This window comes from Zootoca vivipara, chromosome 12 (genome assembly GCF_965207765.1).
Source record: "Zootoca vivipara chromosome 12, rZooViv2.hap1.1, whole genome shotgun sequence".
Taxonomy (NCBI): domain Eukaryota; kingdom Metazoa; phylum Chordata; class Lepidosauria; order Squamata; family Lacertidae; genus Zootoca; species Zootoca vivipara.
The window spans coordinates 7248970-7262713 of record NC_142595.1 but is presented as its reverse complement, the minus strand read 5'-3'; the positions used below and the strand labels follow the sequence as shown (position 1 = coordinate 7262713).

Sequence of the window (13744 nt, the reverse complement as noted above, 5' to 3'; positions counted from 1 at the left end):
AAGCCCCTTTTCTTTTCCCCAGACAAGGGTTGAATAGGGCACGCCTCGTATCGAGTTGAGAAATGTTGGTGCAAACAGGGCATCTTTGCATTCCCTATTTGATAATTTGCCTATTGTGTGATGGTTTTGATGAGAAGCTTCCTTATATCGTGCCATAAATCTTCTTCAATAACAGGAGGTGTGGCTACAGCAAAGCAAAGCAGGACCCTGAAGAAGAAAAGATGCATTTTCATAATGGTCACAGTGAGTAAAGTTCAGATAATATGCCAGAGAACTGCACTTCTTTCTAGTATTTTTGTCTTGATATGGTACAATACATAGCATTATACAGTGGTGCATCGCAAGACGAATTTAATTCATTCCATGAGTCAATTCGTTTTGCGAAAAATTCGTCTTGTGAATCACGGTTTCCCATAGGAATGCATTGATTTTTTTTGTCCATAGGAACACATTAATTAAATTTCAGTGCATTCCTATGGGAAACCGCGATTCGCAAGACGAATTTTTCATAAAATGAATTCGTCTTGCGAGTCACCATCAGATCACCATCAGATCGCAAAATGCATTCGTCTTGCGAAAAATTCGTCTTGCAGGGCATTCGTCTTGCAAGGTACCACTGTAGTTATATACTGTTTAGGGGTGGGCAGAACCAATGGGCTCACCTTGTCTGGCTTTTGGTAGAAAGTGGAAAGAGTAGATGACAGAATCTTACCCTTTGCTAGATCCAAGTCCTACAGAGTGTGCGTCTAGCACAGGATAGAGGGCTGTATCAGCTTCCCACTCTTCAAGGCAAGAGTGCAGGGAATAAAACCACACACTTCACTGTAGGCCTCCTTTTATTTCCGAAGCCGCACTGCTGTTCCAGAAATGCTTCATTCCAAAGCTGTGGATTTTGCTCCAAGTGGAATTCTGCCCCAGCATCTGGGCTAAATATCCTAAATAATTCAATTAATATTTTTTTACAGTGTTGCAGATAACACTGGGAAGGGCAGCCATGGCCCTCCAGTTTATTTTGAAAAAAACAAAAACAAAAAACAAACCGAATCAAACCTTTATTGCATTAGCATACAGCCATAGCAAAATAAAACAATACAAAAATGCCAAAGACAAGCAACAAAGCATAATTCAAGGCGATATTGCACGCCAACCCTGGCGTAATAACATTTAAATCACCCTGAGTCAATAATGCAGAGATTTAGGTGCCAACGCCAAAAATCTAATATGCGAATAGGTATAAAGCATGAAATAGCCCAAAATAGGCTCGGCAAAAAACAAAAATAACAAACCATTGGCTAAAATAATTGGATATCGAAAGTGCTTCCTATTAGAAAGCTCCCAGGTGAGAGCTTGGAGGGTCCACCACTTTCTGTGTGAGACAAGGCTTAAGAGTTACCTTCGAGAGAGGCCTCTGTGTTTTCTTTTGTTCATTCTCTGTTCTTGTTTTCATTTTGATTAGTTTCTTTAATCTTATTGTATTATGAAAAAGATTTGATAAAATCTTTTCTTTTCTTTTTAAAGTATTTCCCATTAGATGGAAATGGTTGGAGATTAAAGAGCCGCTCCAGAGTCTGTTGTTTTGCTTCTTGAGGCCCCAAGCCAGCCCCCCCCCCATGAAATAACTACACACGGGCACAGAATTAAGGTTGATAGGTAACATTAAGGCCACAACTTTATTGATTGCAAATTAAATGTGAGTTGTATTGGCACAGGCATTGGCTGAAGACTATAATGGACTACTGCCCCAGTTGACAGAGCCTATGTAGGTAAACCCATGGGGGCAGCAACATCGGGGTTTTGCCCGACAGAAGCTTACCGCAAGGTTCCTGTGATCCTGGCATGGCCCTAGCCCATCAAGCAGACTTTGGATGAGATCCGGGACCCCCAGATTCCTTTAACGGAATACCTTTTGAGCGTTAATTTTCCACATGCAAAATTAAGCCAATGCCTAACCGCCAAACCTGGAAAGTTGCGACGATTGCTAAGGGGTTAGGCAAAAAACCAAGTGGCCAGTGGCAATTTGCCAAATGGATAAAAAATTCCTACCCGGCCCCTGTCCCAAGACAGGCGACTCACACATAGTCCAAAGCAAGGCCGAGAACCTACACTAAGGGCGGGAGGGCGGGTGTTCAGCAGCGCCAATCAAGTGCCCCCCACCCCTTTCCTGATTGGCTGTGACCCGTGATGCCTATTTAGAGAAATGAAACTTAAACCTAGATACGAAACCTACTCAGACAGGGGTGTGTCCAGGGGCCCAGTTGCAAGAAGGACCGCCTTCTGAGGACGATCCCATTTCCAGCAGTGCTGTACTTACCAAACAAACAAACAAACAAATATATCAATGGAGGCCTCCACTGCAGGTGTGTTGTACCTTGAAGCATGTGAAACAGGGATCTTGTGCAGCCCCCCTAATAACTATCCAAGATCTAGAGGAGTCATGTTTTCTGCAACTATATATATATATATATATATATATATATATATATATATATATATATCGGCTTTGTGACTTTGAACTTTATATTTAATTTAAATACGGTGTGGTTTGATAGCTAGGACTGCAACTCAATTCGTGACATCTTAATGGGATAATCGTATGAATTTAAGTTGAACTATCAGTTAAGATTGCATGAAATCGTATAGGGATAAAAGCAGTATTTCTGAAGCAAGAAGTATACTTACTTTGTTGTTGTTGTTGTTTATAATGCATACATATATCACAGTAGACATCATTTTAGAGACAGACTTTTAGAGAAAGGGAGCAGTGTATCTTTTAAAATGGCCCTTTGCCACCTGCAATTTTTATGAACATTTGTATTAAAAATACAACCCCTTTATTAAAAAAAATACCCTACCCAATTAATTGTGTTTCCCTTCGGTCTATTAAAAGTTTTTAAATAATCAAAGTGAGTACCGGTAATAGATTAAATATTGCAGCCCTGGTGTGCACCAAATGTTTCTTAAGTAGCTCATAATGGGTATCTTTGTGACAATGATAGGCAGTGCTCACATACTCCGTTTTGTAATTAGTAAAATACATTTCCCTTTGCACTACTGTTCCAGCTTGTTCAATTTTCAGTTCTGCTACTCGCCAGTACTTTTACCATATTAAACCCTTAATTTTATGCACAGTTAAATTACCAGGAGTGCGGACTTATATCGACCCACACACCTACGAAGACCCAAATCAAGCGGTCCATGAGTTTGCCAAGGAAATAGAAGCCTCGTGTATATCAATTGAAAGAGTTATCGGAGCTGGTAAGATTACCAATACCACCATTTGACATTCACTCACGCTATTGCTGTAATACCAGGATTCCGTTTTTTTGCATTGCGCGACCAGGCGGCGACCACCCCAGCCCCCAGGGACCACCAGAAAGGAATGGTGACTCGTGACAACGTGCTACGGAATTAAAATTTGGCCACAACTTTATTAAACTTCCGAATGTAGGAAGACCTTGGCTTAGGCCTTGGGCGTGTATCCCTCCCAGCTGCCCAGCCGGGGGGAACTAGGGCTCATCAGGATAAATGCAGGGGTCAGCAAACTTTTTCAGCAGGGGGGCGGTCTACTGCCTCTCAGACCTTGTGGGGGGCCAGACTATATTTTGAAAAAAAAAAATGAATGAATTCCTATGCCCAACAAATAACACAGAGATGCATTTTAAATAAAAAGGACACATTCTACTCATGTAAAAACATGCTGATTCCCGGACCATCCGCAGGCCGAATTTAGAAGGCGATTGGGCCGCATCTGGCCCCCGGGCCTTAGTTTGGGGACCCTGATAAATGGGATATGGTGGTGCTCTGCGAGACGTAAGTGTAGCAGGAAGCCCAGCCCATATCCCCGCACACAGGGTAGCTCACTGATGGCCTTTCGGTGTATGGCCAGTGACACCCATATATATAACCCCTTTAAGAGGGGGATCCTGGAATCGACAACACAGGGGGTTGGGTGAGTCACCACTTCATGCCCCCCCCCATAGGCAAGAAAAGACTAAAGGATTACACCCAAGACCATAACTGCCAAAGTTATGACGAATTGCTATGGGGAAGACAAAACCTGCCAATGCAGGGGAAATTCTTCCCGGTTCTTCAACAGCAACCAGTCAAAAGACCATAGCAGCGCCCGCTAAACAGGAAGAAAAAAATGTTAACCTGCAAACAAGAAACATTAAACAAAGGGAGGGTTGGGTGGGTGAAGCTCCTGAGCTGACTGCCTGACTGCTGCTGGCTCCACCCCCCTATTTATGTGACTCCCAGCAGTGTAAATAGACTAACTGAGGCTGGGCGTGAACCTCCAAATAATAACACTGAGAGGCGGGCCAACCCATACAACCGGTAATTTTCTTGGGGTCTGAAGCGTGTGCGCGATCCCGCAAAGGGCACCCACAATGCAAAGTGTGAATGCTCATTGTTATTTCCAGTGCACATGCCCTTTGATTTAAAACTATGCAAAAGGTAACCTTGATGCAGTCATGTGTGCACATTAGGACTCCTTTTTTGCTTTTAATAAATATGGGTACGTTCTAGCGTGCATTGATAAGCTGTAAGGAGGAAAACTAGGATAAACCGCCCATGTGTGGCAGCTTGTGCAAAGTCTGGTAATAAGGAAAGCAAGCAACCGGGCACAGAGTTGCTCACTAATGCATTGGGTCTGCTACAGGAACAAGAGCAGGGAATGTGGAATCTCAAAATATGCATTTCAGTGGACTTGCCCAGGAAAACTGACCACCAGGTGGTGTCTATTTATACTGCTCGTGGGGTGTATGGGGTGTTAGGCGACGGGTAGTACCTCATACTCCTTCTGGGGTAGTTTGTCCACCTTTGGTCCCCTCAGCTCTCACCAGTGGCTCTTTAAAAGCTGTCAGCATGCCATGCAATGGCGGCCACACCCCAGGAACGTCTTCAACTGACTGGCTAAACCAGGTGAGGGCAGCCGATGGGTTTCAAACCCTCGGTGAGTTAAGACAAAGACAGGCTGTGGCGGATTGAGCGGATGAGACCAGTCGTGGGTCCAACGGTCAAGAAGGCGGTTTCTGCACATGCTGTAGTAGGAATCACATTTATATCTTGGTAACTAGAAGGGAAAGTGGGTAGGTTAGAGGGCTGCAAGGCAGGGAGGAGAGTTTGGTGGCAGACAAAGTGGGAACGTGATAAGAGGGGGATTCTCCCATTGGGTAAGTTTGAAATCTCACCTGAAGAAGAGTGCCTAAGTGAGCTAGGGATTACCAACTTTCAAAGCTTGCATTTCCAAGCATGGAAGTTGTCAGCGGCTCCCAGCTGGTTGCCCAGGAAAGTATAAAGACAAGGGAAAATTTATTACCATCCCTTTTTATTTCAATCTTTACAGAGAGAGGCTATAGAACTCAGCCTCTTGGATAATGGCGTTGTCCTGAGTGAATCTCCACCCCTGTCTCTCCCACTTCCTCATTCGTCATCATCATCACCTCTTTATGGGTGCTGCTACGTGCCCTCTGTCTTTGAGCTCTTTGCTCTCCTACTTTTAAGGCTTGCCAGGTTCTGGGAGATGGAGGGTCTGGGATGCTTTCTAATGACAACATGTCAGCCAGCTGTTCTGGTTCTCCCATGATTCCCCAACTTTCCCCCTCATCTTCCTCTGAGCTGCGACCTCCCTCTAACCCCTGCTATAAATCTATACTGTCTTCCTCTTCCTCCTCCCTAGAAGGGTCAGGCTCCACCATTCCTCCTCTGCCCAGTCCCTGACAGATGTATGGGTTTAACTGGCATCCCTATAAAAATGCAGCCTGAAAGTTTTGGCTCAAGTAATTGAGATGTATGTGGCCGAGAAGAAGAATGATCTCCATCACATGTGTTGGGAACAGTGAATTCAAACAATTGGTCGTACTGGGTTAAACAACGTCTTCACTGGTTATGCATTGTGTGATCCTCACACAAGAATGGCCAGACAATAACCGGGAATGCTAACTTGAGGTTTGTTCTGTTCACAGGTGAATTTGGCGAAGTATGTAGTGGGCGATTGAAACCACCTGGAAAGCGTGAGTTACCAGTCGCCATTAAAACCTTGAAAGTGGGCTACACGGAGAAGCAGAGGCGAGATTTCCTGGGAGAAGCCAGCATCATGGGGCAATTTGATCATCCCAATATAATTCACCTAGAAGGTGTCATCACAAAGAGTATGTACCTGCTGCCAATGAGTTATAATTTAGTTATAAATGTCTTCTTGGCTTATTATGAAATGCCATTCAAGCTGCTATCTTGGTGGCCTCAACGTGGCCTACCTGTGGCACCTGTTGGGGACGCCGCCAGAGCTATTGAACCATTCGCATGGTCCCCTCGAGCACTTTTCTGAACTCCATTAACGCCAACGCAAATCTGTGAGACAAAAACTAACCAAACAAGGCTGGAACGCACCCGGGCACAATTCATTCTTTGTCCTTCACTTCTCCTGCTCTGGCAGAGACTGTGATCCAGAGGCAGAGATTTTGCATGTGGTTCTCTTTTCCAAAGAGCACCCCCGTCCCTTAACAACTAAGAGTAACAGAGGAAGCTATAAGAAACAGGGTGCCACCCAAAATGGACATGCTTTGCTGGTTCTCTCACCTTTACCACAACGCACAATTTCCCCAGTGTTTTGATACTATTATGCAAGACTCCCACCTTTCCACTGATAACAGCAAGCAGTGATGCGGAATGGTGGTGTTGGGTGGGCGCATAGCTGTCAAGGCACGAGTTGAATTGTACGAAACATTACCAGGGGGTGGCGGGCTTCTGGACAGTGCTGTTGTTTCCGAGCTCCGTGCAACATGCTGTTCCACCCTCACGTGTCCCATTTTATAACACAGCCTTGTCGATTCCGCCACCAGACCTTCATAAGGATGCCAAGGTCGCTGGTTCAGAAAGCCTGTGCCACTTGCTTTTAATTTTTCTCGTTGAAGCGCCTACTCATTTGTGTCCTTAGTTTTATGTTCCGTAATGCGATGCTAATTTATTCAGCAATTACTCTCAACCTGCAGCACACAGATAATGAAGCATAAGGTCAAAGAAATATGATTTCCTTGTGATTGAAACAGAGGAAGGGAGCCAGAAGCAGCACTCCTAGGGGGTGTCATGATGAGGTGCCATCTTTTTCGTAATGCTGCCTTTAAGTGCCCGAGATAAGGGAGCTGCGCTGTACGGCTTGCCTGTGATCTGCTATTAAAACCGGGCGCATCATAAATGCCACTGCAGTCTGCAGAGATTTTATGATAAATGAAGGAGAAGGCAGAGCCCTTCCCTTAAATTGCTCATTTGTGATGGCTGAGCACATCATGCTGAAGCAAACCCGTTCCGGTGCAAGGAAGCGCCATGGACTAACATTTCACCACACTTGCCTATAAAACCACCTTTCCAGGATGGGAAATGTGGGCAACAATGGGGATAAATATCTCCACTTAAAAGGCTTGTTAGGAAATTGGAATCACAAAGAATACAGTCAAATGTCGGTTCCCAAACGCCTCCCTTTTGGAACGTTTCGGCTCCCAAACGCCCCAAACCCGGAAAGTAAGTGTTCCGGTTTCTAAACATTTTTCAGAAGCCGAACGTCTGACGCAGCTTCCGATTGAGTGCAGGACATTTTTGGAAGCTGAATGGGCTTCCGGAATGGATTACATTTGACAACCAAGGTTTGACTAAAGGTAAAGGGGGCCCTGACCATCAGGTCCAGTCATGTCCGACTCTGGGGTTGCGGCGCTCATCTCGCTCTATTGGCCGAGGGAGCCGGCGTTTGTCCGCAGACAGCTTCCGGGTCATGTGGCCAGCATGACAAAGCTGCTTCTGGCGAACCAGAGCAGCGCACGAAAATGCGTTTACCTTCCCGCCGGAGTGGTCCCTATTTATCTACTTGCACTTTGATGTGCTTTCGAACTGCTAGGTGGGCAGGAGCTGGGACCGAGCAATGGGAGCTCACCCCGTCACAGGGATTCGAACCACCGACCTTCTGATCAGCAAGCCCTAGACTCTGTGGTTTAACCCACAGCGCCACCTGGGTCCCAAGGTTTGACTATAGAGACTATATCTGTTCTCTGGGATGTCCAAAGTGTAGGTATTGCCTAATAATAATAAATAATAATAAATAATAATAATAATAATAATAATAATAATAATAATTTCTTTTTACCCCGCCCATCTGGCTGGGTTTTCTCAGCTACTGCAGCCCAGTTCCTACATGATACGGACAGACCTGCTGATGAAATGATGCCCACCTCGGACCCTCACCAGCAGAGCATAGTGATCACTTCAGTTTATAAAGGGAGAGGCAATTTTTTCATTCTTAAGAAACAATCCCCTTGTGTCCTTAGGCAGCCACTCTCTCACCCCAGCTTTTTCTCCAGGGTAACTGTGGGAATAAAATGGGGGAGGAGAGCTGTTCGGCTCCTTGAAGAAAGGACAGGATACAAATGTTCATTTAAAACCTTTTGAAAAGAACCAGCAATTACTTTTCATCTGCACTTTTGTCTGCTAGGTAATGAAAATTGATTTAAGCAGAAAGCTGTATGTGTTCTACCAGCATTTCATTGAATTTATAAGGTCAGGAGCAAGTCACGCTCATTATTGCTGTGTCACTCGAGCATTTATGTATAAAAATGGAGCGCAGGCTATATATAATTACCTTTAAAACAACTCGGTCATGAAATTAGTCTAATGGGGTTGGAAAAACATTGCTACTGCTGTCAACAATCAGATAATAAAAATCTTTATTGTGTGTTACCGTGATTGAGTGTCTTAACTTTTTTTAATACTTGAGGTGATTCACGCAAATGTATTCATGCATTTGTTAGCGATACATATATTCAGCATTACAGAAGGGAATTTGCAAACATCCCATCCCAGGGTGGGGGGATTAGCCAGGTTCCTAATGTGCAATGCTAGTGTACAACCAGGTGCAAATATGTACCAGTACTGAGGTGTTGATCTGGGCCTCCCTGAATTTTCGGACATAACTGTAGATGAAAACATGCATCCTTATTCATCATACATAGCACACAAGTAGAGCTGTGTACAGACTATGCCTTTAAAGCACATTTGAAGCACCTTATACCCCCTCAAAGAATTATGGGCCCTGTAGTTTGTTGAATTGTAACTTTGTGGGGTGTAAACTACATACACAGAATTCATTGGGAGGGAGAACGTGATTTGAATGAATGTGTTTTAAAGGTACAATAAGTACACAGCCTAGAGTTCAGTTGGCATCTCTGTGAGGAAAAGTAAGTCTCCAGCTTACACTGCTTGAGTATGGCGGGGGGACAGACGGACCTCAAAGCTTATTTTAAAGCTTTGTTTTATTGTTACATTTTTGTGTATTGCATTAGATTGTTATATATAAGGTGTACATTCTTTGTTTTTTCAGCTTGTAAACCGCCTTGAGTATTGTAAGATAGAAAGGCGGTGTACATATTAAAAGTGATGATGAGGGATGAAAGCGTTTTACAAAAAAGATAAGAGGATAAAATCAAGAAAAATCTACAGCCATACTTTAAAACAGGCAAAAGTTAAAATACTGAAACAGATAAAAATGATCTCCACTTTCTAAGCCTCTTGACTAAATAAGAATGTTTTTAGCAGTTGCTGAAAAGAGTACAGTGAAGATGCCTGCTTGATATCAATAGGCAGGGAGTTCGAAAGTGTAGGCGCTGCCACACTAAACAATAGAGTTCTTTAAAATGTTTCACCTCCGGTAGAGAGGAGGATGACACAGATACCCAGTTCCTTCTCCTCTTCAGAGACCGCTGGATTCCTCTCTGTCCGTGCAGTCACACGTGTCTTCCTTCTTATGTGGATTCATAATTCAGCCAGGGTTGGTACCAATTTTATCTACCAGCTCTTTGGTGTTGGAGATATACATGCGGCCCCTTCAATTTGCATGAAAGTGGCAGCTCTCGAAAGGTGCACAGCACCAAAAACCAACCCCGGAGAGCTGCTACAATTGTGCAAGCTGGGGCAGACCCTTTTTTTGTAGACCCCAAGGCAGAGGTGATGAACCGTACAATCTCATCCTGGTGACAATTCACCGGTGGCTTAGCTACACCGGAGATAATTGCCTGAGTGAGAACGTCTCCCAAATGCCTGAGCAAGGCCAGTGCTTTGCTGTATCTTAGATACGATCTTTGATCCCATTCATCTTGCTTGATAGCCTTCAAAGCACCTAGCCAACCATTCTCGGAGTGTTTGTCGTATCCTACACCAAATGGCTTCTAGAGTTCTTATGTCCAAATGAGATATTCCTGAGCAGTGCTGGATTTACGTATAAGGTAAACAAGCTATAGCTTAGGGTCCCACTCGCTCGGGGCCCCCCAAAAAAATTTAAGGGGGAAAAAACTGGATGTACATTTTCAAAATATAAGTTTTTTTAAAAAACAAATAAAATAAAACCTACATACACCAACAGTGTTTTGTGTTGTGTAGGCTCCTATGATGTAAGTAATGGGCCCTGCGTGCTAGCCTGCTTCCTAAAATATCACTGGTTAGATACCTATTAGGTCCATAGATTATCATATATTCAACACAAAAAACAGCAACAATTTGTTGTGGACAAAGGACAGCTGGACATATAAAGGGACTCATTACCTTCAGGAGCCTAGGGCCTCAAAATCAAACCTAAATCCGGCCCTGAAAGTAATGGAAAGTGGATTAATCCGTTCCAGATGGGTCCGCGGAGTACTCAACCTGAAGCGTACTTAACCTGAAGCATGGGTGTAATTGGTTCCGGAAGTCTGTTCATAAACTAAAGCGTTCATAAACTGAAGCGAACTTTCCCATTGAAAGTAATGGAAAGTGAATTAATCCATTCCAGATGGGTCCGTGGCGTTCGTAAACCAAAAATTCGTAAACCAAGGTTCCACTGTAAATCACTTTTTCTTTACCAGTCTAGCTGAGTCCCAGGAGTACACATGTTCACACAATCCCAGTAAGCCTTGGTTGGCTCATTTTGTCATAATATGTATAGTGACTGCCCAAAGTTGAAAACTTTCTGACTTGTTTGCGAAAATGCACAGTTTGCTGTACGGTGTTCCATGACTTATAACTAAAAGGGTTTTTATCTTCTTCATCTAGGTAAGCCAGTCATGATTGTAACCGAATACATGGAAAATGGATCTTTGGATACATTTTTAAAGGTAAGACGTAAAATGTGTATCAGCATCAATTCACCCCATTTAAGACAATACTTGTGCTTTGAAGAAAAATAAGAATGATTTCCTTTTAGAAACAATCCTTGACAGGATGCTGCTGTTGTTGTTCGTTGTTGTTCGTTGTTAATTCAGTTTATATACCACCCTTTATCTAAAGATCCCAGGGTGGTGTACACCATTAAGAATGTAATTTACACAGCATAATAATAAAAACATAATACACCGCATAATAATTAAATGTAATCATCTTCAACAAATAAATGAACTTCTATACACCAGATCCTATTTTATCCTCTGCAAGAACCTGGAGAGAAATTCACTGTGAAGACTATATTCTGGCATGCTTTTTGGATGTTGCTATTCTTGCTCGTATCTTTTCATTCCAATATTTGCTTCCAAAAATATTTTGGTGGCATTAAATGTTAGCTATAGAAGGTCTTTGGTCACTTTAGACTGGTTTGCATGGAAAGGAGGGCAGCGCACCAGAAACCTCAAAACCGCACAGGTCAAAGTTTTTTGTGCTTGGGCTGTGTACTTCAGACATTGCTGATTTCCTGGGGGAAGTCAATGGGTGTGCCGCACACGGGTCATAACAAGCAAGGGACGCGGGTGGCGCTGTGGTCTAAACCACTGAGCCCCTTGGGCTTGCTGATCAGAAGGTCAGCGGTTTGGATCCCTGTGACGGGCTGAGCTCCTGTTGCTCTGTGTCTTCCAACCTAGCAGTTTGAAAGCACACCAGTGCAAGTAGATAAATAGGTACTGCTGTGGCGGGAAGGTAAACGGCATTTTCGTGCTCTCTGGTTTCCGTCAGTGTCCTGTTGTGCCAGAAGCAGTTGAGTCATGCCAGCCATGTTACCCGGAAAGCTGTCTGTGGACAAACACCATCTCCCTCGGCTTGAAAGCGAGATGAGCGCAGCGAACCCCATAGTTGCCTTTGACTGGACTTAACCATCCAGGGGCCCTTTACTTTTTTTTACCTTACAATACAAGCAGTTCTTGCACCTCTGTAAATGACTATGCATGGCACCAGAACTGCCTTGATAGCAGGGGGGATTCAAAACTGTTGGTTTTCCTGGACCTCTCAGCCGTTTTTGATACCATTGACCAGGACATCCTCCTGGACCGCCTAAGGGAGATGGATGTTGGGGGCAGTGCATTGCAGCTGTTCTTCTGAGGGCAGTTTCAATCCCATGAAGAGACATTTGGGACTGTCACCAAGAGGTTTGGCGCATGAGGACACCAGTGTGGTGTAGTGGTTAAGAGTGGTAGACTTGTAATCTGGTGAACTGGGTTCAATTCCCCGCTCCTCCTCCACATGCAGCTGCTGGGTGACCTTGGGCTAGTCACACTTCTCTGAAGTCTCTCAGCCCCACTCACCTCACAGAGTGTTTGTTGTGGGGGAGGAAGGGAAAGGAGATCGTTAGCCGCTTTGAGACTCCTTAGGGTAGTGATAAAGTGGGATATCAAATCCAAACTCTTCTCTTCTCTTATCTTCTCTTCAGTGTGCTGTCGACGCACAACTCATATCTCTCTGTGCCATCTGAATTAAGAGAAGCAGTGCAGGTGGTAAACTGGTGTTTGGTGGCGGTGTCAGGCTGAATGTGGTCCCACGGGTTGAAACTGAATCCAGACAAGGTGGTGATTCGATGACTGAGCGGTTCTCAGATTTGGGTGTTGGTGGGCATCCTGTTCTAAACAGGGTTGCATTTCCTTTGAATTAAATGGTGGTGTAGCCACTTGAACCCCGCAGCTGCCAGGATTGCCTGTGTCCAGCTCGGGCTTCTGCACCAAGTGCAAGGCACTAGTTGCCTATTGTTTTCCTGGCTAAATTTAAAGTGTTAATGTCTGAAGCCCTGGATGACATAAGCTCCAAATATCTAAAAGAATACCAATCTGCCCGATAAGATCTGCAGGGGAAGATCTGCGGGTGATCGCCAAACTGAATGAGATTTTCAGGGAGGGCTTTCTCTGTGGTGGCCCCTTGCCTTTTAAATGACTTCTGAGGTGCAGCTCACCATGATATTGGCGGACATTTGAACCGGACATTTTAATTTCTGTTGCTGCTGGTGGATTTATGTTTAACTTTGGGTTTAGGCTATGTTTTTTTTTTCTTGGATCTATGTCATTCAGGATCCAGGCACAGGTTTGGCACAGAAATTGCCTTGGTCACCCTCCACAATGACATGTGATTGTGTTGGACATGAAGAGTGTGACCCTGTTGATTCTCTTTGACCTCCCAGCAGCTTTCGATGCTGTTAGCCACAGTATCCCTCTGGAGTGACTGTCCAAGTTGGGTGAGGGGACTGCCTTTCAGCTCCTTTCTTGCTTGGATCCTGTCTTACTTGGATGGCCAGCTCCAGAGGGTGGCGTTTAGGAGATACGGCTCTGCCCTGTAGATTCTCCAGCATGGAATTCTGCAGGAGTCCTCTTTGTCCCCCCATGCTTTTTAGCACCTCCGTGAAACTGCTGAGTTGGGGTCATTCAGAGTCTTGGAGTGCGTTGCCACCAGTTCACTGATGACCCGCAGCTCTATTTCTCATTTTCGTCTTCTGCAGGTGAGGCGGTGGATGTGCCCAACCGGTGCCTGGTTGCTGTAATGG

At 44.5% G+C, this 13744-nt stretch overlaps 1 protein-coding gene across 2 annotated transcripts in view; it reads left to right on the top strand.

The window, feature by feature from the left end:
* Positions 1-13744, top strand: part of EPHA5 (EPH receptor A5) — a 227078-nt gene that overhangs the window by 190486 nt on the left and 22848 nt on the right. For both annotated transcript variants that reach the window (XM_060282232.2, XM_035135822.3), the window contains exons 9-12: positions 176-243; positions 3130-3255; positions 5967-6152; positions 11068-11129. In XM_060282232.2, the coding sequence (XP_060138215.2) occupies positions 176-243; positions 3130-3255; positions 5967-6152; positions 11068-11129 (442 nt within the window). The remainder of the gene's footprint in view (positions 1-175; positions 244-3129; positions 3256-5966; positions 6153-11067; positions 11130-13744) is intronic.